We start from the raw sequence: 27,637 nt of genomic DNA on the forward strand, positions 1-27,637 counted from the left end.
ATTGATTTCATTTGCTGTACATAGTGGGCCTGGGCCTGCTCAACAGCTTTGGCATTCTCAATCTTAGCCAGTGCCACCACAGCATTGTCCAGACAGGGAACCTCTCCACTACGGATGGCTTTCACGTATGTCTCTGCCAGTTGACCAAGCACTGTGGAAGGAAGATCGGTTCAGCAAATGTGTTCAACTAGTTATGATAGTTCAGAGACTGGTGTTTAACCGGAAGCAGACAAAAGTCAGATGTTGCAAACTACAATGTCACCTACAACAACAAGGGGAGGCTGGGAGGTATACCGAATATGAAATACTACTCAAAGGAAAGTGACTGGTTGTAAGTGTAGGACAGTGGTGGCCACAGTAGTATATATATATATGTGTGTGTGTGTGTGTGTGTGTGTGTGTGTGTGTGTGTGTGTGTGTGTGTGTGTGTGTGTGTGTGTGTGTGTGTGTGTGTGTGTGTGTGTGTGTGTCCTACTTTAGTCTACCGAAACATAATGACCACGGCCAAACAGTAGCAAGCAGCATTACACTACACATCACCGGTTTGGCCCTGTATGGCCTGCCTCAGACCACTCTGGAGTGGGGCAAAAATGTTAGCCCTTTTCGGCCCACTATGGCCCAAGTCCTTGTATATGGATATTACGGCACAAGCAGACAGTGCGGTGCAGCATAAGAAGTTACTTCACGTTTTGGCCTATAACTCTTGAACTGTAGGTAATACAATCAAAACATTTTCCCCTGGATTCCTTGGACCATGTTACAGCTCCGCAGGCCACGCCCATTTCCGCCTTAAGGGATTTTCCACCACTATGTGTTTTCCTCAGAACACACTTTTTGCTAATACTCAACTAATACGAATCTGTACACATTATCTCTTGAGCCATGTAATGTATCAGTCACATACTCCATTCTGAATTATCCAAAAGGTTTGCGGGAGGGGCCTGCAAAAAAAACACAATTCATGAACGCAGAGTCCGATCGACCATTTTTGAGGGCCTTCTACACAACGCAGAGCCAAAAGAGATTTCACTTCCACCCAAATGGGATGCCACAAATGCTACAAATGTCACTTTGTTACAGAACAACATTTTCTTCTACCACATTAGTCACAAATGGTCTTGTGTGTCATGTATGGCCATCAAACAGGGTTTTCCGGACCGTTTGCCTGTAGTGAATGAGAAATTACCGGCCCCATCTCCGGCATCTCTCTCTTGCTTGTCTGAAAAAAACACTAATTTCATCGAGGTTTGAGCTCTCCTCTTCTCCTTCCTCATACTGATACGACTGCAAGCAACTCATGAAAAACAAATATGTGAGGGCCTATATGCCTTCACATATTTGTGGACGGGGTCTATTTCTTACAACAACAAAAAAAAACGCCATATATCATTAATGCAACATCCAGTCATACATAAATTGAGCCAACTTACATCTACCAGTGACCTTTTTCCCGTCTTTGAGAGTCTTGGTCTCAGACTTAGTGTAGATGTGTTCAGTGAACTCTTTGGACTGTTCAACAAAGTCTGGCTCCAGGTCAGCATCAGTCAGTTCCTCCATTCGTTTCATTGCCTTACTGTTGGCTGGTCTCTCAAACACAAAGCACGAGCGACGTGGGAAGAATTTACGAAGGCAGGTACGGGGTTCGTTGTACCGCTGATTACCTTTGAAACAATGAAACACATACTGAACACAATGGGCCTCATTCACTAAACTGGTCATAAATAACGTGTAAATAAAGTGACTAAAGGAGTGCGTAGATTCTCTAAGCAAAATCTGACGTGCGATTCACTAAACGGTGTGTATAGCCTTGATTTGTGTGTATCGCAGGTGTTCCTAATTTTTGTCTGCGTTCACGTGGAGAATCATTTGCATTGCCCATTTAAGACCATAAAAGGTAACCGGAAACACGTAACGAAAAACGTCACCACTCCTCAAAATTGACAAATCTACAAGCTTACAACGTGACTGGGCGCACACACTTGACAACTTGTATCAGCACAAGCGAACGTTAATAAAGTACATAGCCTACTCTCGCGTGTAATGAGAATAAGCAGTTAGTTCACAAAGTTTAATCTCACGACCAAAGGCTAATAACACTTGGAATGGATATTATATAAGCCCTTTGCTGAGGTAAAAAGATGAAGCTGGAATCCGCCAATATCCGATCAGAACTTGATTGATTGCTGAGGGGAGTCTGTCCTTTGGACGAACCCTCCACTGTCCTACATCGGTATTGGAAATAGAGTAATGGACACAGAAAGATTTAAAGGAGAATATGGATGCTTGTTTCTTTCCAGAACCTGGCAACTCGTGTTGCCAGGTTCTGGAAACAAGCAACCAGTGTTAAGTCGTTCGCCATTAACGGTGGCTACGCAGCAAGTTTCAGCGCATGTTTGACTATCATGAGACTCCACAATGACTAGCAGTAGAGAAAAAAACAACTTTGCATCGGTTATAATAGACGAATCTCCCTAACCCACGCGCTCCCATTATGACAACGGAGGGGGTTTAAAAAATGACGACAGGGGAATCTATGGAAAAAAAGAACGCCACTTTTCACGTCGGTAGGTGAGTAACGAGACATCAAAGACAACACTTAATTTGTCCGGCATTCTCCTTTAATCCATACTGTATCCTCATCAACCATGTAACCTTGTTTGGAAAAGTGCTATATAAATAAATTCATTATCATTATCATTATAATAATCAGATGGTAAGACTGCGTTCCTGTGATGTGGCTCTGGCTAGGCAACCATCTACTTTTCCACCTTCACATGTGTCTCCACTTCTAATAATCTCAACATGTTTGCCATTTTTCCCCATAGTGTAGCCTGTAGGCGGCGTGCATGGAACTCTACCTCCGAGAAGACGTGAGAAAGAGCGGACGTTCGTCAAAATTCATGGACAAAAAAAGATTGATGAATCAGACTTGTAACGTGGGAATTTGCGTAAATGCCGGTAAGTTCAAAATATGCACGTAAACAAGCTTAGAGAATCAGACCCAATACCTCTGTCAGCTGTATCTAATAATTTATATTCAAATCATTTGTCAGCAGTTCATCAGAATCAGAATCAGAATCAGTTTTATTGTCACATCACAGGTTTACAAGGTAAAAAAGTGGGTGAAATTCTTTTTTGTACATCGTTCCCATCGCAACGTTAGTTTCCATAGAAAGAAGAGGGGGGGGGAGAAGAAGAGGGTGGGGGGTAAGTGGGAAGGAGATCAAAACAAGAGAGCAACAGAAGGCCAGACAAGTTATCTACATATTTACAAATTACCTGAGATAATAAAAACTAAAAAAACTAAACTAAGGTGCCTGAGCATAGCAGCAATGTATTGTATACTGTGCATGTTATACTTATACTGTGCATGATAGACAATGGACGTTAAGGTGCTTAGAGGAAAAGGAGCACAATAAAAAAGACCAAAAAAAAGTCAGTGCGTTATACAAGGGATTAAGGTGCAAAAGGTCAGTGCGTGTCCACCTAGAGTGGACCGACCCTAGTATAATCCGCAGGTAGCTCCATGAGGGAGTGCAACAAAAAGTCAGTTCATGAAACCTTGTTTCTCCTTGAGACCGTGTTCCAGGTACTCGTCTGCTGTTATGGGTTTCCCGTCAATCTCCAGATCGAGTGAAAAATCGCGCACAGCCCACACAAAGGAGGGGAGGAAACGCACAATTGTACGATTCTCATCCTTATTGGAGTTTATTTTGATGTGCTTTGTCAGTTCTGTCACATAGCTGTAAGGAGTGGTGTTAAGGATGACAAAAGAACCTCACACAACACTGGGTTTGTAAACCGTTTGATGCAAGGGTAGACTTAGCTCTGGTCCATAGCGTTAGAAGGAGCTCTCCTTAACGCTATGGGAGTTTCGAGCCTTTGCGCACGCACCACAGGCTGCGCAGCCTCTCGCCTGTAGTGAAAATACAAAATACACTTTTGGTACTCACCAAAACAAAGACGGTTTTATGGAGTTGAAATCCTACTCTACTTAGTGGGAACACTCGGAGCCCCCCACCTCACGTCTGAAATACACTTTTTAGCCAGAAAAGAAAATATAATTAATGATAAAAAAATCTGGTCATAGAAAATAGAAAAATAGAAAAATTCCATTGACCAGCTGTGTAGAGGGCGCAGTGGAGTAACCAAAAACGTTTTTTCCTTCAGGTGAAATATTGTCTTTTCTGGCCAAAAAGTGTATTTTAGATGTGAGGTGGGGGGCTCAGAGTGTTCCCACTAAGTAGAGTAGACTTTCAACTCCATAAAACCGTCTCTGTTTTGGTGAATAGCAAAAGTGTATTTTTGGGCGGTGAAACCACCCCTATATGTGAGGTTTGGATATTTGCACACCAAATCCTGCGCTGTGATTGGCCACAAATGTACCCCCCTAACCCTTGGCCAATCACAGTCTATTCAGGACTGTGATTGGCTAGGGAAACATGACACATGTGCATAGCCCTATAAATAGGACCATAAAAAAACATAAATGTGTTTTTTTAAAGTTATGGTTTCTTCCATCACTTCTTCCATCACTGTGATGACCACTGTGACCACACCGCCCACTTCACACTGGGTGTGATTTTTTTATTTTTACTACAGATGAGAGGTTGCGCAGCCTGCACTGCAGTGGGTGTGAGGGGAAAGGACCGAAAGTCCCATAGTGTTAAGAAACTCCTTCTAAAGGTAACTCCAGACCAATCCTAGTCGGCCAGACTATTGCAGACTACTTTCAGACTGCAACAGACTGGTATTCGGTTGGCAAAAGTTGGCATTTAAGTCTGTCAGCCGACTGGCCATTCATGTGCTAATTTGACTTTTAGCCTGCCAGCGTTGCCAGGTCTGCTTATTATAAGCGACTTTGGGCTTGTTTCCCTGCAAAGCCACTTGGACATAGGGATGTTCCCAGCGTTTTTTCTTCACTGATGTGCAGTGGTGTAAAGTAACTAGTACATTTACTTTAAGTACTGTACTTAAGTACAATTTTGAGGTACTTTTACTTTACTGGAGTATTTCCAATTGTCTATACTTGTACTCCAAAACAATTATTTTAAATGTTTAGTTACTAGTTACTTTGCAGATATAAATCATTATGAAACATACATTAACGACTTTAGCCCTATTTTATACCTATAAGCTATTTGAAAATAGCAGATATACAAGCTCACAACGTGTTGCGATGCACGCGTTCTGAGCTTGTAGATCTGCTATTTTCAAAAAAAAATGTACTTTTACTTTTGGTACTTTAAGTACATTTTTATACCAATACTTTAGTACTTTTACTCAAGTAAATGTTGAATTCCGGACTTTTACTTGTAACAGACTCAGAGTACATCTATTGCATTCAAGCCTGGAATTTCGTCATTTTAGGGGCAAGGCCACTTGGCCTTTGGTGTTGTTGTTTAAATAATAATAAAAAAGGAACATACAAGATTTCCACCCGACAGCCATAATATATAGCCAATATATGGTTCTGTATCAGTATATGAGTCTGTTTTTGCAGATTTCATTCTAATTGGCTACTATGCCTGAATATGAATTTCATGAGCCTGGGTCACCCTGGCTTGGCGGAGATATGCCCTGTAGCGCACACTCCGCACAGCAGCAGCAGGTGAAAGCAATTCACTTAAACGAGGGTTGTGTTGCACACCAAAAAACAGACTAAAACATTCTAGCTGCTGAAATAAACTTCCCTTTTAGATCATTGTTGACAAATGAACAGGGGACTGCATGGTGTCTAAAAAAAAAACGTATTGACAGGAAAATCGCGCATTGATACTTTTACTCAAGTAAAACATTTGAGTACTTTTTCCACCACTGCTGACGTGTACACAACATTTTTGAAAACTAATTTACACACCTGCTCCCAATAAATTACATCACCACAGGCTTGATTGATTTGACCTACTTTTGCGCTGTGGTCCACAGCGCAAAAGTAGGTCAAATCAATCAATCTCTCTCTCTCTGGGAGCAACAACGAGAAACAGTGAATGTAGGTTTTCATAGACATGGTCGCTTGTTTCTCTCACATAATCTGGCAACACCGACAGCCCTCTGTTGTCACTGCCACTGCTCTACCAGTCGGCTAAAAAGCTGAACATGTTCGGTCGGCTCTGGGTCGGCCGAAAAGGTCCCGACGGACCCCCCGACGGACCCCTAACCGACTGGACGACGCTTCCCGACGCCAAGTCGGCCCAAAATCGGGCCGACTAGGATTGGTCTGGAGTTACCTTAACGCGATGGACCAGAGCTAGGGTAGACTGAGATGGGATATATATTACTTAGAAGTATTCCTACAGATTTTGTCCAAAACTCAAAAAATCGGTCTGAGGTCACTTGATCAAGACGTATCTGTCCAATTTGTTTTATTCCATTTCGATTGGCTATGATTGGCTTTCGAAACGTTGCACGCACATTCCCAATTGACCAAGGAAGACCCACCAACCCAAAAATGTTAAATCTTTTGTCATGGTGGCGCTATAACTATCAGTCAGATTTGTAATTACATTCTAATTGGCTGCGATTGACTTCCAAAGTTTGCGGGCAGGGCCTGTTTTGCCAAAAAATATCACAAATCATGAAGTGATCCAATCTGCCCTACATTTTTGTCACACATTGAGGGGCCTCTGAACAACACAGAGCCAAAAGCAATTTCACTATCACCCATAGGGGGCGCCACAAATACTACAAAGCACTGTTTGTTACAGACACATGATTTTCACAACTGCTCGTGTGCGTCATGTGATAATGACCGACAAACACACTTTTCATACTCCATATAGTTTGCCTGTAATTAGATTTACAAAATTATCATTCTGAAATGATATTGTTGTGCATATATCTTCAATGCAACATCCAATCATCCCCAAATTAGAATTGCATGTTGAGGACCTTCTATAGCGCACTACAAACACACAAAGTTGCACCGTCTGTCGTACACACTGTGAACATGCCAAATATAGGACTCAATAATCACAGATATATTATGATTAAGGAGGGAATAATGAGTGATGATTTGAAGGATACTGAAGGTTCTCGAGGGCTTTATTATCAATGGTGCCCATGCTGTTGTAGACCAGGGTGCTGCTGAGCAGAACTGCCATGGCAAAGATCCAGTTGTCATTTGTCGTATCTCCCTGAAACCAGAAGAAACGTTTGGATGTGTCAGTTACTCTGATCACATAGATCATAGTTTATTTTATACATTTATTTTCCATTTGTTATGTTTAAATGTGTTGTCAAGTTTGAATAGGTAAAAAGTACCCTTTACATTTCTTTATTGGAACGAGGCTTCATGATATCCGCAGAAATAGCCATTTTAACACAACATTTTAATTTATCATCATTTTAATTAATTCTGATGGTCTCAAAAAAAAAGTGACACTTGTGGTGTTAGGGTCCGAAATGACCCGGCAAAGAAGTGCGGCTCAATTCCCCCCAAATTGTCAATATTCAATGTTTACATGTTTGAGAGTGAGAGAGACTTGTCCTCAATTAGCATTTGCTATCAGGAGTAAAATAAAGTTTGAGTTTATGAAAAATAAATGACTTTTCACCTTCAATGCTATACGGGTAATTTTGGACCCTAACACCACTAGTGTCACTATTTTTTATAATTTTAACATTTTTAAAAGTTAAAAAGTTAAAAAACGAAAACAAGTATTTTTTAATTCTTTTTTTTTTTGGAAAGTATGTTCTAATTATTATTCTTAATTATTCTATTATAGCTAGATAACATCATTATCCATTGCCTTCATTATAGGAAATTTAATGAGTGAATTTTAACATTTTTATAATAGAAAACGAGATATATTGAAAGATGAAACCCTAGCCCTAACCCAACATAATATTTTAAAAAGTGTTTACATCGATATGAATGCATTACAAGTCAGCTATGAGGTGTGAGAAAAAAAAAAGAATTTTGGGCTGATTTAAATCACGGGTCAAATTTGACCCGCTAACACCACAAGTGGATGCAGTTTTCTAACACAATGCAAGGGTTAACAGACAGCCAAAATAAATTGCTAATGCTAAGAAACATTAGCAATTGTGGCACCAACTATGGCTGGTAGTAAAATTGCTCTAAGCTCTGCATTGTTTAGGGGATGTGTGATTACAATTTGTGACAGAATGGAGTTCATGATTGTGAAATTACACTCAGTCAAGCGTAGTACATGAAACAAAATGGTGTCTCACCTTCTCAATATCTCCAAGTCCCTCTGTATCCAGCAGCACCAGAGTGTGGTTAGTCTTTCTGGGGTGAGGTACACACCACATCCAGATGCCCTTTGTCTTTGATTGGATGGTGGATCCCAGAGGGAATCCTTGAGGATGGAATATGGGACAATAACAAACCACATTCCATTAAAGATAATGCAACTATATACCATATTGGTTCTTTAACCCCACACACACACACACACACACACACACACACACACACACACACACACACACACACACACACACACACACACACACACACACACACACACACACACACACACACACACACACACATAACATATTTTGTGGAATTTAGAACACGCTGTACTTATAATGAAAATGCTCACCTTTGTTTGTCCCAGCCAGCTTGTTCATGAGGTAGGACTTTCCGGTTCGGTACAGGCCCACTACTGTCACCACAACCACTTTCTGCTCAATCTGCTGTAAAATCTCCTGGGCACTGGGAACCATACGCAGTCTCCCATCACTGTCACTCTCTATCAGACATACTGGCTCCTTCATTGCCATGATGGTCACTGCTAGTTGAGAAAACCACAAAAGACACAGGGACAATAGGATCATATGTACTGCTACCTAAATGATTATGGTATTAATGGTTTCTGTTAAAGGGAAACATCGAACATATTATTGCAAGCGTGGTGGCCTTCAAGAGCGAAGGAATTACAAAATACAAAAACATAAATAGCCATAAAACACACACAAAAAAGAACACATTAGCAAAAGCAGACAGCGTTTTCTTGTTTACATTTCTTTTTTTGTTGGACAGAAAAACTAATTATACGTTAACACCCTGACCTAATGCGTCCATGGCATGTATCCTACTAATGAACAACAAAATCTGGGTTGAAATCAGCTTAAAAAAAACAAAATCAAACAAAACGTTCCTGCCGATCGATCGAGCCCATTAAAACCCACCTGTGACCTATAGAAAGGGGGAGCCATTTCACATGAGACCCATAGACTTAGGAGACCATGCAGAATACAGCCCAATTCATACTTCATTCACACCAACAAGCTCACAACGTGTTGTGTATAAAAAATATAATTTTCATAAACAGTGGCGGTCACAAATCAAAGGGTGGTGGACCACCAGAGTGGTTGCAGTAACCAGAAGCAACAGCAGTAGTAGCAGGACTAGAATTAGTAGGACTAGTAGCAGTAGCAGCAAAGGCCGTAGTAGTGGGATAGATACAAAGAATAATGGATGGAGGTAGGATACATGGATACATGGAGAGACGGAGGGAGCAAACAGGCCCTCAAGGTGAACTGTGGTCAGGCCCATAGGCCCAGTGTGAGGGCCTCAATGCACAGGGCAATGAGGAGGAAACAGAACCAAGTTGGGGGATCATACATCCCACCTCTCCCGGAAGTTCCGGGAGTCTCCCGGGAATTAGCGTCTGCTCCCGGACACCCGCGAGCGGTCATAAATCTCCCGCAAATGCCAACCATGCGACCAGACAAGAAGAAATTAATTAATTATAACATCCACTTTACATCAGATTATTTGAAGCACCCGTGTCTCATTCCGGTAAAAAACAATAATTATATATTTGCCCAGCGAGTTTTCCCAAGCCAAGATGGTAATGACTTGTAAATATATATAGTATATATATATATATATATATATATATATATATATATATATATATCTATATATATATACATATATATATATATATATATTTATATATATTGAACATACCGGCATTTACGAAAATTCCTACGTTAGGTGTCTAATTCAGAGAGAGAGAGAGAGAGAGAGAGAGAGAGAGACACACACACACACACACACCCACACACCCACCCCACACACACACACACACACACACACACACACACACACACACACACACACACACACACACACACACACACACACACACACACACACACACACACACACACACACAGAGAGGGGTTGGGTTATCATTATAACAATATGTGTGCATATGAAGACAGATGATGTTCTAAATACTATTATAGCAGAGACTAGAGAGACAGAGAGTATCTTTTGTAGAGAATGTTTGGGAATCACTGCCCTATACTGTAAGCATGGAGGAGTAAAATGAATTGAGGCTAGAGTGAGGCTAGAGTGAGTAGGTCTAGAGTGAGGCTTCTTAAATGTTTTAATGATCAACACATTTTCAATGCACCAAATAAAATGAACTAACAGCTAATGTGTCCTACAGACATGACATCACAAGAGATATTAGATAACAATAACATCTGCAATTATTACAAATGATCAGAGGTTACAAGGTGATAGTCCTGTGCAGATAGTGCTTAAGCCACACGTTCTGGTCTACATGTAAGTAAAAGACAAGTGGTCTCAGTGTCTTACCTGCTTCAGTATCGAAATCCTGATGTAGTTCTGGAGAGACAGAGGAAGTATAAAGACAGGCTATAAAGCTTAATCACCAAAGACCACAGCTCACTGACTTCTCTGGTGTCTGCTTCTCCTTTTATACAGTAGGTTACAGTCTGCAATTCCACTGATAGGGGAGCCAGAGATCTATCTATGTTATTTACAAGAAGTCAGACCATTTCTTGTAAATACTGAGAGCGGATGTGATCTGACCACTGGTGCCTCACCAACCAACCTAGTACAAAATGCAACAGAAATATAGATATATACTGATATATATGAAAAAGTCCTAAGCATATGTGGTGGAAAGTATTGAAAAATGCTGAAATAGGAGATTATTTCCCCCAATTTCCCATTGACAACCATAAAAATAAAATAAAAGATGTGTGCATGTTTCCTTGTCTGATGTCCACACAAAATGTTCAGTACTATCAACAATCAACCATAAATTGTGCTGGATGCAGTACAGAGCCACTACCAACATTCTAAACATGGACTGGATTATGCTCTCGCTCCCAAATTGACAGCACAGGGATTACTAGTTGGTTTACATGTTTGTAAAGTAAACAGTAAATTGATTGATTGATTGATTGATTGATTGACAGTTTGCAAATAGTACAGAGGTACGATTTTATCAGTAAAACAGACCCATATTTTCAGTTATGATGATCATAGAAACAAAAAACTAAATTTGTATTTCCTTTGTCTACATTTCAATTATGTGAAGAGTTTCTACTATCAAATTCTGATATTTTCTAATTGGGCTCTGATGAATTGACAACTTTTATTTCCATGCCCATAACATTTCCTGACAACACCACACAACATGCATTTAATACAATAATTGCTCCATAATATTGTCATAATAGTTTGATTTCAAATGAAAGGAGGAGAGAGACTTAGCAGACCAAACTATGATGATGCTTTAGACAGATTTTGCAGTCTGAGACTTAGGCTATTAGCAGTGAACATTCATTTCTAAAGTGAAATAGACTAGTACTGTCCTTGCTATAAATAGTCTAGACGGTATGTCACAGGGTGTCAGGGAAGAGGATCCAAATGCAGATGACTGAAGAATATCAGGTGCATTTCAGTAAATCTATTAATCAAAGACTACAAAGACTTACGGAATGGTGAGGAAGGCAAAAGGAGCAGGCAATGGTCCAAAATCCAATGATCAGGCAAGAAAAAAAAGGGTAGTCAGAAACAGAGTTTCAGGCCAACACAAACAGAAAACAAGCCAAGTATGTGGTAACAGAACTTAGGATCTGGCAGAGAGCAGAGGGATTGAGCTGGTATAAATACAAAGAGGAGTTGAGGAAACAACAATAGTGGAATGTGGAAGAGGCAGGGTTTGACTGAGGGGAATATGGTGAAGCTCTGAGGGCATCTAGTGGGTAAAAGGAGAATTGCAGGTTAGGGGGATGAAGGTGAAGTAGCTCGTGAGGGGAGAGACAAATACAGAAATAGAGAGACAGATGTGATTAAACAGAAACAAAGAGGGCCAGAGCCTGATGTGACTTGACTTGACAAAAACAGACAGGGAGAGACAGAGACATTATGTGACTAGAGTAGACAAAAACAGAGAGAGACAGATGTGACGTACTACAATTTACAATTTAGGCATTTAGCTCTGGATTAGCTTAATCCAGAGCGATTTAAGCAAGGACAACACAAGACAATACATTACATACATCTACTAGAGTAATACAGATGTATGTGGTTTCCGCACGCCTAGTCCATCCCTGGAGGAGGCGAGAGATGTGAGGACACAGGAATCGACTGGGTTCAACTTGAGAAAGAGAACACTCCTTACTCTGTTTGAAGAGACAGCAATTACTTATGATCGCTGGTTCACTGGTTATGGATCCTTATTACAACTTTCTCTGAAAACATACTGATTGGCTGCTGTGTCAACAACAACTGTTATGAAAAAAGATAAGACCAAATATCATTTTGTCAAGCTCCCAAGCCACGAAAAAAGGAGCCAAATCTTTGTTTGCACCTCCAACATGACATTGATTCCCTTCCCTTTTCAGCATGTGCTAGGAAATGATGTCACTATAGCTAAAAGTTTGGTAAAGGTCAAGAAGGTCAGAAAGGTCAAAAATCTGGGAAAGGTGGTATTGAAGCCCAAAAAGTTTGAGTAGTATACTATCACCCACCAGCTGCGAAACACACACATCAGCTGATGCCTGTCGTTGAATTAAAAGCATGATCCAACAGGACCAGCTCATCTGGTCCCCGGACAAGATGAAAACTACGATCACAGTGTGTTGGCTGTGGCTGCAGCTCTTAGAACAGGAGCGTTCAGAGCATCAAAATGCCTTGTCAAAGCAAAAAATAGTACGACTGTGTCATTTAATCCTGCTCCTGTGCAAGGTAATCATCACTTAATTCAAGTGTGTTAACAGCTTGAACCCCAGCATGCCTATTCTGGGGTGAACAATCAGCAAAAATAGCAGATCTACAAGCTTACAACGTGTTGCAATATGACACGTTGTGAGATTGTAGATCGCCTATTTTTGATGTAGATGGAAAAAAAAAGTACAGTTGTAACTGTACTTTGGATTAAGTGGTTCAAATACAATATACAGTTACAATATTAGGGGTGTGCCGATACACTAATTTTACGATTCGATACGGTACACGATATTGGGCTTACGATATCGATACGATACGATATTACTATTTTTTTTTTTTTTCAATTATTATCAACATTGGCCATCATCTTCAGTTTAAAATTGTTTATTTATAGACATAAAAAAAATACATAAAAAAGTTGTTTTACACACAAAAATAAATACATTTATACAAGCTTATAAGGAACAACTGAAGTAAGTTCTCACTATAAACCCCTTTGTTTCAGAGGACATATTATGGACACTAATAACAAATATAGTATAAATGCTGCATAAATATTAATTCCTTTACTAACCAAAAAAGATCCTTGACTTTGATGCTATGCAGGCCTATTTGACAGTGCAGAAACATAATTGCCTTGATGTATGTAACATTAACGAGCGTCAACGATTTACAGCTAGACACAGACACACACACACCTGCCCTCTGCGGTGCTCTAAACTGAAAGTGACTGGATTTTCTCCAAAAGCCCTTGAATATGATGGAATATGATTAAGGATTGCTGTGATTATGGTAAACTCACATTCATCACACACCATACACTAAGAAATCCTCTAAGTTTCATTAGCCCATACAAATAAAAAAATATATATATATATATTATTTTACTCTCGATACAGTATGACGTTTTCATATCGCAATATATCGCGGAACGATATATCGGCAAACCCCTTGTTAATATAAGTTTATGATTCAAACACAATCTTTTTTTCTTGTACAGACATACAGTAATCCTACTCTAATCTTCTCTAATTCTTTCTATATTTTTGATGATTATCACTATAGCCTTAAAAACGTCAAGGTTCTGGGTTATTGTATTCTTCCCTAGGGTAATTTGTCTTGGTTAGACAATTGGTTGTCCAGCTGCCACATACATATACATATATATATTGTTTTAAATATTAATGTACATTTTAGCAATGAAAAACATGTCAGTCTTATCAAGTTTGTTTTCACAGTCGACAACTAACTGACAGATGACAGTTAAGCTAGTTGGAGGGTGGTTAGAGGTGGGGTTAGAGGTGCAGTTAACTAACTATTGTTCACTCCCATTACCAGGCTGCAGAGGTAATCAAAAACTTTGCAATCTTTGAAAGCTTTTTTTCTCAGCTTCTTGTTTTGAGGTTTCACAACACTATAAACAAGATAATTTAAGCATCTGAACATGGTTATTCTGATAATTACATCATGAATAAAATAATGTTATGGTGAAATCACAAATTTGAAACCTAAAACAATTTGGACTGTAAAGTCAAAACCTTAAATGAAAACAAAAAGGAGCTGACAGATTTCTGCTACGCAATAAACCATTTTAAGTAATGAGGTCCGATACATACTGGTGTTTTTGCATATTGCAAGTCAATGGATTAAAAAAATATACTTTACATTACTGCTGACATTTTCCCAAGTATACCATGGTTTTATTGATTGTATTTTTCCTACAATAATTTCCAGGAAGACATTTTGTTTCCATTCAGTTCAGTAAGGTATGAAAATCAACTTATATACTTGCTATTTGTTTAGATAAAGTGTTAAATACTGTATCCCAGGGGTCTCCCCGTTTCTCCATCTCATAAAAACAAAAATACACATACTAATTTGATTGGATCAGGAGGGAACTACAGAATACAGGATAAACAATTGAAATTGGTGATGAAAATAACACACTGTTTGCATAACACACTGTAAATCCTCAAAACATGTTAATGATTATGTTTGATAACAAGAGTTTTTTTTTAAGTAAACTGATTACTTATTTGAAACATAAGTAACTGATTAATTGAATTGCAAAACCAAAACTTTGTAACTTGTAAGTAACACAAAAAAACAAAAAACACTAGGAGTACTCTAGGAGGGCCATTCAAGCAAGCCAGAAGCCAGCAAAACATATCACTTCCATAGGATATTCTTTTACAGTGGTGTAAAAAGTACACATTTTGTAAATAAGTAAAAATATCAATACTGCATGTAGAAATGTTCTGTTGCTGAAGTAAAATCCGGAATTCAAAATGTACTTGCGTAAAAGTACAAAAGCATTAGTATCAAAATGTACTTATAGTACCAAAAGTAGAAAATAGTCATTATGCAGAATGTGTTTCACATGGTATCATCTTTTGAAAACAGCAGATCTACAAGCTTGACGCGTTGACACAGTACTTGAGAACTGTATTGACACAGTACTTGAGTAAATGTACTTAGTTACTTTTCACCACTGTTCTTTTAGGACTAAGCAAAGATCACAGGCTAGGAGATGAAGTGAAGTTGAAGCATTGAAGCCTACCTCAGTTTGCAGCAAGGATGTGGTGAAACACACCCATCCAGGTTAACTTTTCTATATTCGGACACATAAATCCCTTGTAACTAAAGGGACTGTAACGCGTTATGAATTATGTTTATTTTGAAGTTCCAAAAGTATCTAACTCAGCTGGCAAAAAATCCTTTGAGTTAAAACTCCCTCTGACTGTTCACATTTGGTCAATAACATCTTTTAAACTGTTTAAAACTGCGCTGTGCTCTCACCTTGAGATTACCTGTTCATGCTTTGACTAAATCATCATAACATCTATTGTAAGTGTTGTGTTATTGTTGTGTGTCTTGTTTTGCCTCGTTTGTTTTGTTGATGTTTGAACAGTCTGTGAAATGTTGTGTCTAAATGTATGAAACATTTATCTCTGTAATCTGTGGATATCCTCGAAAACGAGATGGTACATCTCAAGGGGTTATTTCCAATAAAAAAAATTCAATACATTTCAAATCGCATTTATTGACTAGCGATATAAACATATGCACAAGTTTTAATATCCAGACTGCAGCAAAAGTTAAGAATCAAGAGCCGGATCTTGTGAGACCGGGGTGGGGGGGGAGAGACATGTGTTCCTGCATCAAGCTTGCAAATGCACAGCGAGTATTTGCAGAAACTAAAGCTGTAGTTTAAATGTTTTTATGAAAAATGTATATAGTTATCAAACTAAATACTCTCCTCCTTTCCATTCAGTAGCCTACCTACCGGGGGGGGGGGGGGGGGGGGGGCGCAACAAAAGCCTTCATCGTCATCAATCATTAGAAATTGATTAACATTTCGCACACGCTTTGTATTGCGCTATACATTTAATTTGTCTATCTGAAGAGTTTAATTCTCGAGGAGGCAGACCATTAGGATACATTTATTTTGCCAAATAAAATGACAAACATCGTCCAAAAAGAAATCGCCTAATATTTTTTTTTGTGATTGGACCAATCGCCCAACCTTAGTGTTTGTATTGTTGTTACCCAGCCTAGGGGTCACCAGGTGTAACATAAAAATTGACTCCCTCCTACCCAGTTCCCAATTCAGACAGGCCACACAGGGTTAAAATCCTAAGAGTTCAGGATTTATTTTGCAGTTAATAACAAACATTACAGTCATTTAGACTTACAATAAGTGCATTCAACATACTGTAGGTAGGCAAGGAAACTACTAATCACCAGAAGTCTTAAGTGCATTCTCTTCTAAAACAAGCAACTAAGAGTATACCTACAGTAGCAAAAGGTACAAGTGAATATATCAGCTACCTAATTTCTTAAAACAGATGAGACAAATGGGAAAATCAAATGAGCAAGAGTTAAAACAAATAAGTATCAAATAAACAAGATCCAATAAAAACAAGAGCTCGTACAACTAATTGAGAACAAGTAGGCAAGGCAAAGAGGAAGGGTCAGGGTAGTGTTTCACATGTACACATACCTCAGGGTGGGGACCATAACTTCCAAAATACAACACACAAATCCTACTCTCAACGAGCAAAACGGAGAACAAACTGAAATGACAAAGAGAGCGATCACCCACCCCAACATACCCAATGCATTACATTATCACAAGGCTAAACTGAACAAAGTGCTGGTGTTTGGAACTTGGCTAGGAGGAAGAATTCAGAACAATTGAGGACTGCAATCTTTATAGTCCCCAGCCTGCTCACAGGAGCCAATCATCAGCAGGCTCCACCTAGTAATCAGCCAGTCACACTCAGCCACCACTCATTCACCATTCACACCAGCTGGTACTCAATCAGTCACTCATCACTCATTCACACACACACACACACACACACACACACACACACACACACACACACACACACACACACACACACACACACACACACCAATGAGGGGGAAAACATACACAGGGCAACACAGGGAAAATAACAATTGTGTATAAAAAAACCATAAAAGACACAGGTATGAGTGATACTCCTAACTCGCATGCTCAAATACCCCCTACATGGGAGATATATCGATTGCATATAGAGTGTGATTGGTAGATAAATGTAAGAAGTCGAACACCCATTACAAGGGTAGGTCTAATTAGCTGCATTGCTTGTGTGACTGGCTATTGAATTGTACACTTCTTTTTTTTCAGCTGTTCCTCCAACTGCCTCTGTCTCGTGAGAGCCTGCTCCTGTTCTTCCAACCGACGTCTCTCCTGCGCACCAGCTCTTTTCTTTTGTTCGTTAATCTCCTGAAATAACACAAACACAACACCATAAGATATAAAAACTCATTCTACTGTTCGCACACAATATTAATTTCTGATCAATTCTCTATATCTTGGTGTCAGACCCGACAAAGCAATGAGCAAAGCACAGTAATTCAGTTTAAAAAGGAAGACTACTATGACTTTTCGATCCTTACGGATCGTCTTCAGGTTTAAAAATTAAATGGCATGAAATTAAACCTGAAGAAAATCCTAAAGAATCAAAACTTTAATAACCTTTTTTGTCTCGGCCAGGCCGAAGGCATGGCGAGAGAGTATGTTTTACCCTCCGTCCGTCCGTGTGTCCGTGTGTGTGTGTGTGTCCGTGTGTGTCCGTGTGTGTCCGTGTGTCCTGTCTGTGCGTTAGCAGCTAATCTCTGGCACCGTTGGCCCGGTCGCTGCGAAACTGTGCACACACCCTAGATGCCTAGCCTGGTAAACCCTCCCTCCGGAAATCTAATTTCTATTTGATTCCTGGAGTGAGTCTGGCATGAACCGCCTCTCTGCAATATTGGCTGTGTATGCCAAACGGACGCGCCTATCAGCGTCGTCGCTCATTGTTCTGTGATTGACAGCTTACGTTGGCCAATCAGGTGGCGAGTTCGAGTGAGCCCAAAACACGAACGGCAGCCATCTTTTTCATGTGCGGCCAATTCTCCGCTATTTTTTTACTTCAAAAAGCTCTCTAACTTCTATTTTGAGGCACGGAATTTACTTATAAGATATCGTTTGGATAGAATTTAGTTGTTTAACTTCATATATGTGGTCAATTAATCATGACAAAGCCTATTTAAAAAATAATAATTAGAGAACCGGTAGGGGCGGGCAGTGACACCATTGTACCCGAAAAAGGCAACCCATTTTGGGTATGGCTGTCTCAAAAGTCCCGTCGCGTCACATTAAGACTGGTGAACTGCTGATTGGCTGAAGGGGAAAAATTATCATTGGCTGAAGGGGTTGTCAGTCAACGGTATTACTCCCGCCCAACTCCAGCACAGCCAATATTGCAGACAGGCGGATCAGGCCAGACTCACTCCAGGAATCAAATAGAAATTAGATTTCCGGAGGGAGGGTTTACCAGGCTACTAGATGCCAATTCTGCCTCAAATTTTTCACATGGGCCTGTTATAGCTTCACCTGGAGGCCGATTTGTGCAAAACCCATTTTTTTACATTATTCCTACAGATTTTATCCAAACGTCATGCAAATCGGTACACAGTATCTCTATAGTCATGTGATCAACACGGATCTGTCCGATTTCCCATATTCCATCCTCATTGGCTAAGGTTCGCTTCCAAAATTTGCAGGATTGGTCCGTTTTGATTGCCGTGAACAACCTAAGAATAAATGGCACCCTTTTCACATTGGCCTATTATAGTGCCACCAGGAGGCCACAATAACCTACCTGACCTGGCGGAGACCTGTGCTCCGAGCAGCACTTTTTCTAGTTTAATTATAATTTAGTCCCTCCTTGTCTTGGGGTGTTTTTTTGTCACTGTATAATGTAAATACATGCACATACATGAACTTCGTCCACTGCATTTACTAGGCCTGACCTCGACTAGTCGAATAGTCGACTAATTAGTCGCGGGGGGTCCGAGTCGACAGCGTGTCTCTTAGTCGAATTATAAAAAAAAAAAATCTGAGACATTGGCCTAGTTAATTAACTAATAGTTTGCCAAAAATAGGATATACATCATGATTTATTGGGAGAAACCAATAGTATTATGTTAAATCAGACACTAAGCACCCCTACAGCCAAATGGAATGTTCCTCTATTGCATAACATATTTTTTGCATGATTCGACTGATCTCATCTCAGTTATTTTTTTATTTTTGGGGGGGGGGGGGGGGTGTCCTTAGTCGACTGCCAGTCGACTATTGGCAATTAGTCGCCAATCAGATTCGACTATACAAATCCTTAGTCGGGGACAGGCCTAGCATTTACTAATAATCACTAGGAGCAGTGAGCAGCCATTATACGGGGCTCGGCAGAAATTAGAGGTTAAGAGTCTGGCTCAGGGACACACATCGACACATTGCTGGAATCGAACCTGGAATCGAACACCCCATTACACCATTCATATAATCACTCACAGCCATCAGCTTCTCATGCTCTGCTTTGGCTTGTATGCTCGCTCTCTCCATCTTCTCATTGAGCTGGTTCATATTCTCCTGTTGGGTTTTCAGCCGATCAGCCATCTGCCTCTCCAGTACCATCTGATGCTCCGCCATGGCCCGTCTCTCTCTCTCTGAGTCCTTCCATTTCGCTTTCTCCTCTGTAAGAAAAAGTAAAACACTGTTACCATCCCACAAAGTCTTAATTAAGCTAACGGGAGTGAACCTATGTCCCGTCAGCCCTATGTTCCCTCAACCATAACCCTAACCACACCCCTAACCCCGACCACAAACCTAACCCTAAGTGTTCTAACTTAATGGGTTACATAGTTAATTAATTTGCATGATTGACTAAAAGCTGCTAAATTCATATATTATTATTTACAGTTAAAAAGAGTTAAACATATTGATTTCATTTAATGCAGTCTATTGATATTGATTTATTTGGGAAACATTGATTGACACTGAATTGGGACTTTTCTATTTGTACAGCCCAACAAAGGGTTAACTTAAGAAACCGCATGTCCCACAATGCTTTGCGGCTAAAACCGGATGTTAGAAAAGACCGGGATTCTGTTGTTGTTATTCAGTGATGTTGAGCAATACTAGCTTTTGGAGCGAATGAAAGAATGCTAACAACAAGCTAAAATATTGTTTTGTACCATTTTGTATGCCACCTTTTTTCTTATATAAAGTACCAATTTTATTTCCACATTCCGACATCTTGTCAAGTACTTTGATCGTATGAATTGCATTTAGATTTTTATTTAGATCACAGCACTTCACTATCTGTGAAATACAAAAACATCAGATTTTTAGGGGGTGCTTAAAGGTTTCATGTCATGCTGGTTTACAAAACATCATGCACGACACACACTGTGAAACTGGATATGTTTATATCCAATTAATTATTGTTTTCTCTCTGTGTTCTGAGGCATTCTCAGTTGCAATGAAAAAAAAACGGTCGCTGTTGAGGGATTTTACCTGGCAATCATCGTCTCTGGTATCACTGGTATCACCATTGATGCCATTTAGACCACACACACTGAAACGCGACATACTAAAGCCTATGCTACTTGTGCTATAACCACCCCCCTTCTGTGGCCAACGCGGAAGTGCCTCTGCCTACAACAACTGCTGGCAATTTTTTTTTGCCCGTATAGTTTTTGACCGCGACAGAGGTGCGACGTCTCAAGCGAACGTGAGGCACCACCGAGCGAGCTAAAGCAAGCGAGTTGCCGTGCCGAACGTTGCGATGTTCGCTTGGGCCGACTCAGCGCCGTTCGAGTTATGTACCGATACCCTCTCATGTTTTTGTGAGAGGGTTTGCCCCAACTGCCACTCAAAGTGGCTACTGGCCAATCACAGCGCGTCCTTGCAGAAGCGTATTGTTACAGCCAGGTGCGAGATGCCAGCAATGAAGTCGAGAAACAATCGAATATTTTTGCATCCAAAGAGCCGCAACATATTTTTGTCAGTGTGTGCCTCTTCTTGTTTATATAATTCAATAATCGCCATTTAATAGTGAATGTAGTTGCGGGACAGTTTGCGCTCCGGGTGGAGCTCTGCGCATTGGGCAGGAGCCAGCCGGTGATGCCCTGCGTCTGGTTGTTCTTAAGTAGATAGCCTATGGTAGTTTGTCTGTAAAACATCTATACAGTAGGCAAGGCTATTTAACCTATACTTTGTTTGATGGGAAAGCATTGTGATGGAGAAATCACATCCAATATAAACTAAACGCCTGGATGTGAATCGCCCATGTTACCTCGTACTGCCCGCTGCCTCTGTGATCTGGTCTATTTGAAGAAATAATCCTCTGTTTACTTTGAGTTGAGGACATGAAGAATGCATAGGCCTACGTTTTCAATCTCAATAGTTTGGCTGAAGATCCACTACATGTCATGTCAGCTATGGTTTAAACTTTAAGGCGAGCTGGTCACCTTGCGCTGGAGTGACTGACAGCCTAATTGATTTTACCTAATTACTTCTGCGCTGTGCACTGGAATGATGTCATAAATTATTTGGGAGCAGGTGTGTAAGATTCCAATAGTATAAACATGTTAAATGGCTTTCATACACTATATATATTTTTTCAAATGAGATTTGGCATATGAGATCAAACCAATAGGCATAGGAGATAATGGAAACTGCGGGGCACTGGGAGCAGTCCTGAAAATGTAACGTTTTTTGTCCCACAAAATGGAGAGAGAGAGAGAGAGAGAGAGAGAGAGAGAGAGAGAGAGAGAGAGAGAGAGAGAGAGAGAGAGGGAGGCTATTCATATTGGCAAAAGCCAAAGCTATTTTTGAGCAGCGGTGGAAAGTAACTAAGTACATGTACTCAAGTACTGTACTTTAGTACAATTTTGAGGCATCTGTACTTTACTTGAGTATTTCCAATTTCTAATACTTCTTCTACTTCTACTCCACTACTAGCCTGGTAAACCCTCCCTCCGGAAATCTCAATTCCATTTCATTTCAGGAGTGAGTCTGGCCTGATCCGCCTATCTGCAATATTGGCTGTGCTGGAGTTGGGCGGGAGTAATACCGTTGACTGACAACCCCTTCAGCCAATGATAATTTTTCCCCTTCAGCCAATCAGCAGTTCACCAGTCTTAATGTGACGCGACGGTACTTTTGAGACAGCCATACCCAAAATGGGTTGCCTTATTCGGATAGAATGGTGTCACTGCCCGCCCCTACCGGTTCTCTAATTATTTTTTTTTAAATAGGCTTTGTCATGATTAATTGACCACATATATGAAGTTAAACAACTAAATTCTATCCAAACGATATCTTATAAGTAAATTCCGTGCCTCAAAATAGAAGTTAGAGAGCTTTTTGAAGTAAAACAATAGCGGAGAATTGGCCGCACAAGAAAAAGATGGCTGCCGTTCGTGTTTTGGGCTCACTCGAACTCGCCACCTGATTGGCCAACGTAAGCTGTCAATCACAGAACAATGAGCGACGACGCTGATAGGCGCGGCCGTTTGGCATACACAGCCAATATTGCAGAGAGGCGGTTCATGCCAGACTCACTCCAGGAATCAAATAGAAATGAGATTTCCGGAGGGAGGGTTTACCAGGCTACTCCACTACATCTCAGAGGCAAATATTGTACTTTTACTCCACTACAATTATTTTAAAACTTCAGTTAGGTACTTTGTAGATTTAGATTATTATTACAAAACATACATGAACCAATTCAGCCCTAAATACATTTCGACCATTTGAAAATAAGTTCACAATGCGTCGCGATGCAACATACTTTGAGCTTGCTATTTTCAAAATATTTGAAAACTTGAAATGGGACATTCTGTATAATGAGTACTTTTACTTTTGGTACTTTAATTACATTTTCCATGCCAATACTTTTATACTTTTCAAGTACATTCTGAATTCCGGACTTTTACTTGTAACAGAGTATTTCTGTATTGCAGTATTGATACTTTTACTTACCGTTTTAATGCGGAGAGAGATATCTTTGTAAACGGGTAGATGCAGACACAAAAATACATAATACAAATAATTGCCATCTATTGTTAGGTATGCCCATATGATCACCACGGATATGCTCTAATAGGATTTTGGGGACTGCTGCGCTAGAATATTTTTATGACATGAGAGTGAAGTCTCACAACTTGGGTAGCCTACAGTATGCTACGTCCACACACCAGCCTCCATTAAAGTTTACGCATTAATCAATCACTCCATAAACGTTCATATGATGTCAGCCCCAGGGTATCTATCTCTCATAAATGTGGTGTCAGTCACGGACCAACAAGCCCTGAGTTGGCTCTGTACTTGGACTGCTCTGGTTTCCTTCTACGTGAACTCTCTTCGGCAGAAAACACAGATCTACAAGCTCACATTCTAACATCAAACATTTGCCATGGACGAGTAGGCCTACAAGTCTTTGCCAAGGACACATTTGTCTGTGTACGGACATACTGATGACCCCTGGTTGTGAGCTTGTAGATCTGCTATTTCTGGCAAATGTTTCCCCAGAATATGGGGTGCTGTGGTTTGAGTGGTTAAATACCTTATGTTGGTATTCCTAAAGCACAATTCACTAGGAAATGTTCTATATAAATAGAGCTTGATTGATTTACTGACTGACAGTGACTCTTTAATATAGTTTACCTTCTGCTCTCCGCTGTGCCTCGGAGAGGCTTTTATCTGCCATCAGTAAGGTGTTGCCATTTACCGCCTTCTCATCCAGGTATGCCTTCAGTATCTCCTCAGCCTGGTCTCTCACACACACACACACACACACGCACGCGCGCGCGCGCGCGCGCGCGCGCGCGCACACACACACACACACACACACACACACACACACACACACACACACACACACACACACACACACACACACACACACACACACACACACACACACACGTAACATGTAAGCCTAAATGGACACCTGTCACCGCTGTCATCAATACTGCTGGTTTAATTGTATTCTGCTTGCATCCCACATTCTCTGACTCAGATCTGAAGTTGGCAGGAATCTAACTGACCTTGACTCCTCTGCCTTCTGCACGGTTGTATTTATCAGTCATCATCTGGAGGTCGTGGCAGAACGCTTTGTATCCTCCAGGGACTGTGTAGAGACCAGCTCGCAGGTTGTTCTCCAGAGGATCAAAGACTTGTTTGATGATTCGTTCACATGCCTTCCTGGACTCGTTGAAGTTCTTCTCACGGATCTGATCATATTCCCCCTGAAGTACACTCTAAAAACATAGTGGTCAAAATGAAAATGTATATATTCCCAAATGGGTTAATCTGCAGAGTGCTCCAAAGTGTATTGCTCAGTCTATGTGTCTTTGGCTGAATAGTAAAAAAAATAAGAAAAAAAAGGTAAAGTAGAAAAGGTGCTCCTCGGAGCAGAGGTCTCCGCCAGGTCAGGTAGGTTATTGTGGCCTCCTGGTGGCGCTATAATAGGCCAATGTGAAAAGGGTGCCATTTATTCTTAGGCCTTTCAATCGGACACTGCATTCATGATTTGAGGCATTTTGTTCCAAAAATGTGTTTTGCTAAATTAGACCTGCTATAACAGGCCAATGTGAATGTGAAAAGGGGGGCATTTCTTCCTCAGCCTAGTGGGAATCTGCATGCAAAATTTCACGGAAATTGCACACAAAACTCATGTTTTGAGGCATTTTGTTCAAAACTGACCAATCCTGCAAACTTTGGAAGCCACTGTAAGCCAAATAGGATGGAATATGAAATATCCATCAGAATCACATGACTATGGAGATGCAGTGTACCAATTTGCGTGTTTTTGGACAGAATCTGAAGGAATAATCTCCAAAAATGTATTTTACATAAGTCGGCCTCCTGATGGCGCTGTAAAAAGCAGATGTGAAAAATGCAGTCCAGATGTTTTCCCTTGGCCTCTAGGGAGTGTGCGTGCAAAGTTTCACGCAGATCGGTGCAGTTATAGTTAAAAATGCAAATCGGCCAGTTATAGCGCCACCATGAGGCTGTTTTGAAAAATTTCAAGTGGCATTTCTTCCTCGGCCTAGTGGGAATGTGCGTGTGCAATTTTATGGAAATGGCAAGCTGCGTTCATGATTGGAGGCAGTTTGTTCAAAACGGACCAATCTTGCAAACTTTGGAAGCCAACCTTAGCCAATGAGGATGCAATATGGGAAATCGGACAGATCCGGGTTGATCACATGACTATAGAGATACTGTGTACCGATTTGCATGACGTTTGGTTAAAAGCTGTAAGTGTAATGGGAAAAAAATGGGTTTTGCACAAATCGGCCTCCTGGTGGCGCTATAACAGGCCCATGTGAAAAATGTGGGGCAGAGGTTCTCAATTGGCATCCAGGGAGTGGGTGTGCACAGTTTCGCAGTGACCGGGCCAACGGTGCCGGAGATTAGCTGGTAACACACAGACAGGACACACACACACACACACACATGGACGGACGGACGGACGGACGGACGGACGGACGGAGGGTAAAACATACTCTCTCGCTATGCCTTTCGGCCTGGCGGAGACAATAACGTGCAATAAGAAGGCTCTTTAGCATGGAGGTTCCTGTTTGATGTCATTACAGATTCTAACTTTAATGCAGTTAGCCCATTAATGATTAGGATTTGGCCACGATTGTATAAAAATGTGATGTGGGAGGGGCTCCCACAGTGAAAAGACAAGAGACAGAAATGATGCATAATCAGCAGTTAAACAACAACTGAAGAGGAAAAGTATTAAGCAAGGGAAGTACGGACTCAAAAGGACAATAATTTGACTAAGCTTTAGAGTTGTTTTAAAAGTGTTGCATAAGGTGATGGAAACACAATGTGAAAACAATGGATGAGGATTTCCAACACATACCGCAAGCTTCTTCTGATATTCGTGGTTGTCATCTCTGAAAGAACTTTTCATGAAAAGTTCCAGGGCCTCTCTCTCACTGGATGCATGGATTGCAGACAGCTCCTCCAGGGTGTTGGTGGGGAAGCGTACTGACTTCATGCTCTGTACATAGAGGACCTGGGCCTGCTCAACAGCTTTGGCATTCTCAATCTCAGCCAGTGCCGCCACAGCATTGTCCAGACAGGGAACCTCTCCACTACGGATGGCTTTCACGTATGTCTCTACCAGTTGAGCAAGCACTGTGGAAGGAAGACCCATTCAGCAAGTGTGTTCAACTTGATAGTTCAGAGACTGATATTTACACTGCAGCAGATGTTGCTAATTCCAATGTCACCTAAACAATAAGGAGAGGCTTGGAAGTATACCGTAGTACAAAAAACAAGACCAGGAGGCCTGGTTCTGCCAGACCCAGAATGAAGTCCTAGTATGTAACACACCTACAAACCACTTTATAACTGAAGTTCATGTAGTCATGAATAGTTCGTGACGAAAGGGGACGTCACAAACTTTTTTTTGGCTGGGGCCGGAGGACAAATGAACCATGCCCATGTATGGACGAAACAGGTAGAAAGCCTCATGTAAGCCCGACCCCTTGGGTCTGGCAAATACATACAATTTCGTGTCCACAATAATAGGTAATTTGTCCTGGAACAAACAAATCCTCCCAAATATCATTAATCCTTCAAAAAGGCAAATAAAATGTATCTAACATTTTGACCATATAACCCAGGCATCTTGCATTTATCACACACACACACACACACACGCACACGCACACACACACACGCACGCACGCACGCACGCACGCACGCACGCACACACACACACACACACACACACACACACACACACACACACACACACACACACACACACACTTGCATTTATCAGAATGCAAAGTGAGCACAGTTGGCAGTCATTGATGTCAATCCCTCAAATACTTTTGGCTGACAGAAATGCCAGAAATCCAGTGGCTGCAGTGTACCTTTATTTAAATCCCACTTACTTCTGCCAGTGACCTTTATGCCGTCACTGAGATTCTTGGTCTCAGACTTAGTGTAGATGTGTTCAGTGAACTTGTTGGCCTGTTCAACAAAGTCTGGTTCCAGGTCAGCATCTGTCAGTTGCTCCATTCGTTTCATTTTCTTAGCGTTGGCTGGTCTCTCAAACACAAAGCAAGCGCGATGCACGAAGAATTTACGAAGGCATTCACGGGGTTCATTGTATCGCTGATTCTCTTTACCTTTGAAATTAAACACATACAGAACTTAATACCTTTCATTGTAAATGTACAAAATGCCTAGTTTAAATTATTTAAATCTCTACTATTTTCAAATAATTTGTCAGCAGTTCATGAAAC

General features: G+C 40.7%; 2 protein-coding genes across 3 annotated transcripts in view; both read right to left on the bottom strand.

Annotated features, from left to right (window-relative positions):
- The window catches only part of LOC308083936 (guanylate-binding protein 1-like), a 93,376-nt gene extending 81,545 nt beyond the window's left edge, over positions 1-11,831 (bottom strand). Inside the window, exon 1 of one of the 2 annotated variants that reach the window (XM_080426364.1) lies at positions 11,740-11,831. The gene's annotated coding sequence lies outside the window, so the exon portion shown is untranslated. The remainder of the gene's footprint in view (positions 1-11,739) is intronic. The other variant, XM_080426365.1, reaches the window with a different exon arrangement.
- The window catches only part of LOC308083387 (guanylate-binding protein 1-like), a gene marked incomplete at both ends in the record, with an annotated part of 52,569 nt that overhangs the window by 12,690 nt on the left and 12,242 nt on the right, over positions 1-27,637 (bottom strand). The window contains 2 exons of the mRNA XM_080425704.1: positions 26,239-26,516; positions 27,284-27,520. Of these exons, the coding sequence (XP_080281830.1) occupies positions 26,239-26,516; positions 27,284-27,520 (515 nt within the window). The remainder of the gene's footprint in view (positions 1-26,238; positions 26,517-27,283; positions 27,521-27,637) is intronic.

Source organism: Gymnoscopelus braueri (genome assembly GCF_963280865.1).
Source record: "Gymnoscopelus braueri genome assembly, chromosome: 4".
Classification (NCBI taxonomy): Eukaryota; Metazoa; Chordata; class Actinopteri; order Myctophiformes; family Myctophidae; genus Gymnoscopelus; species Gymnoscopelus braueri.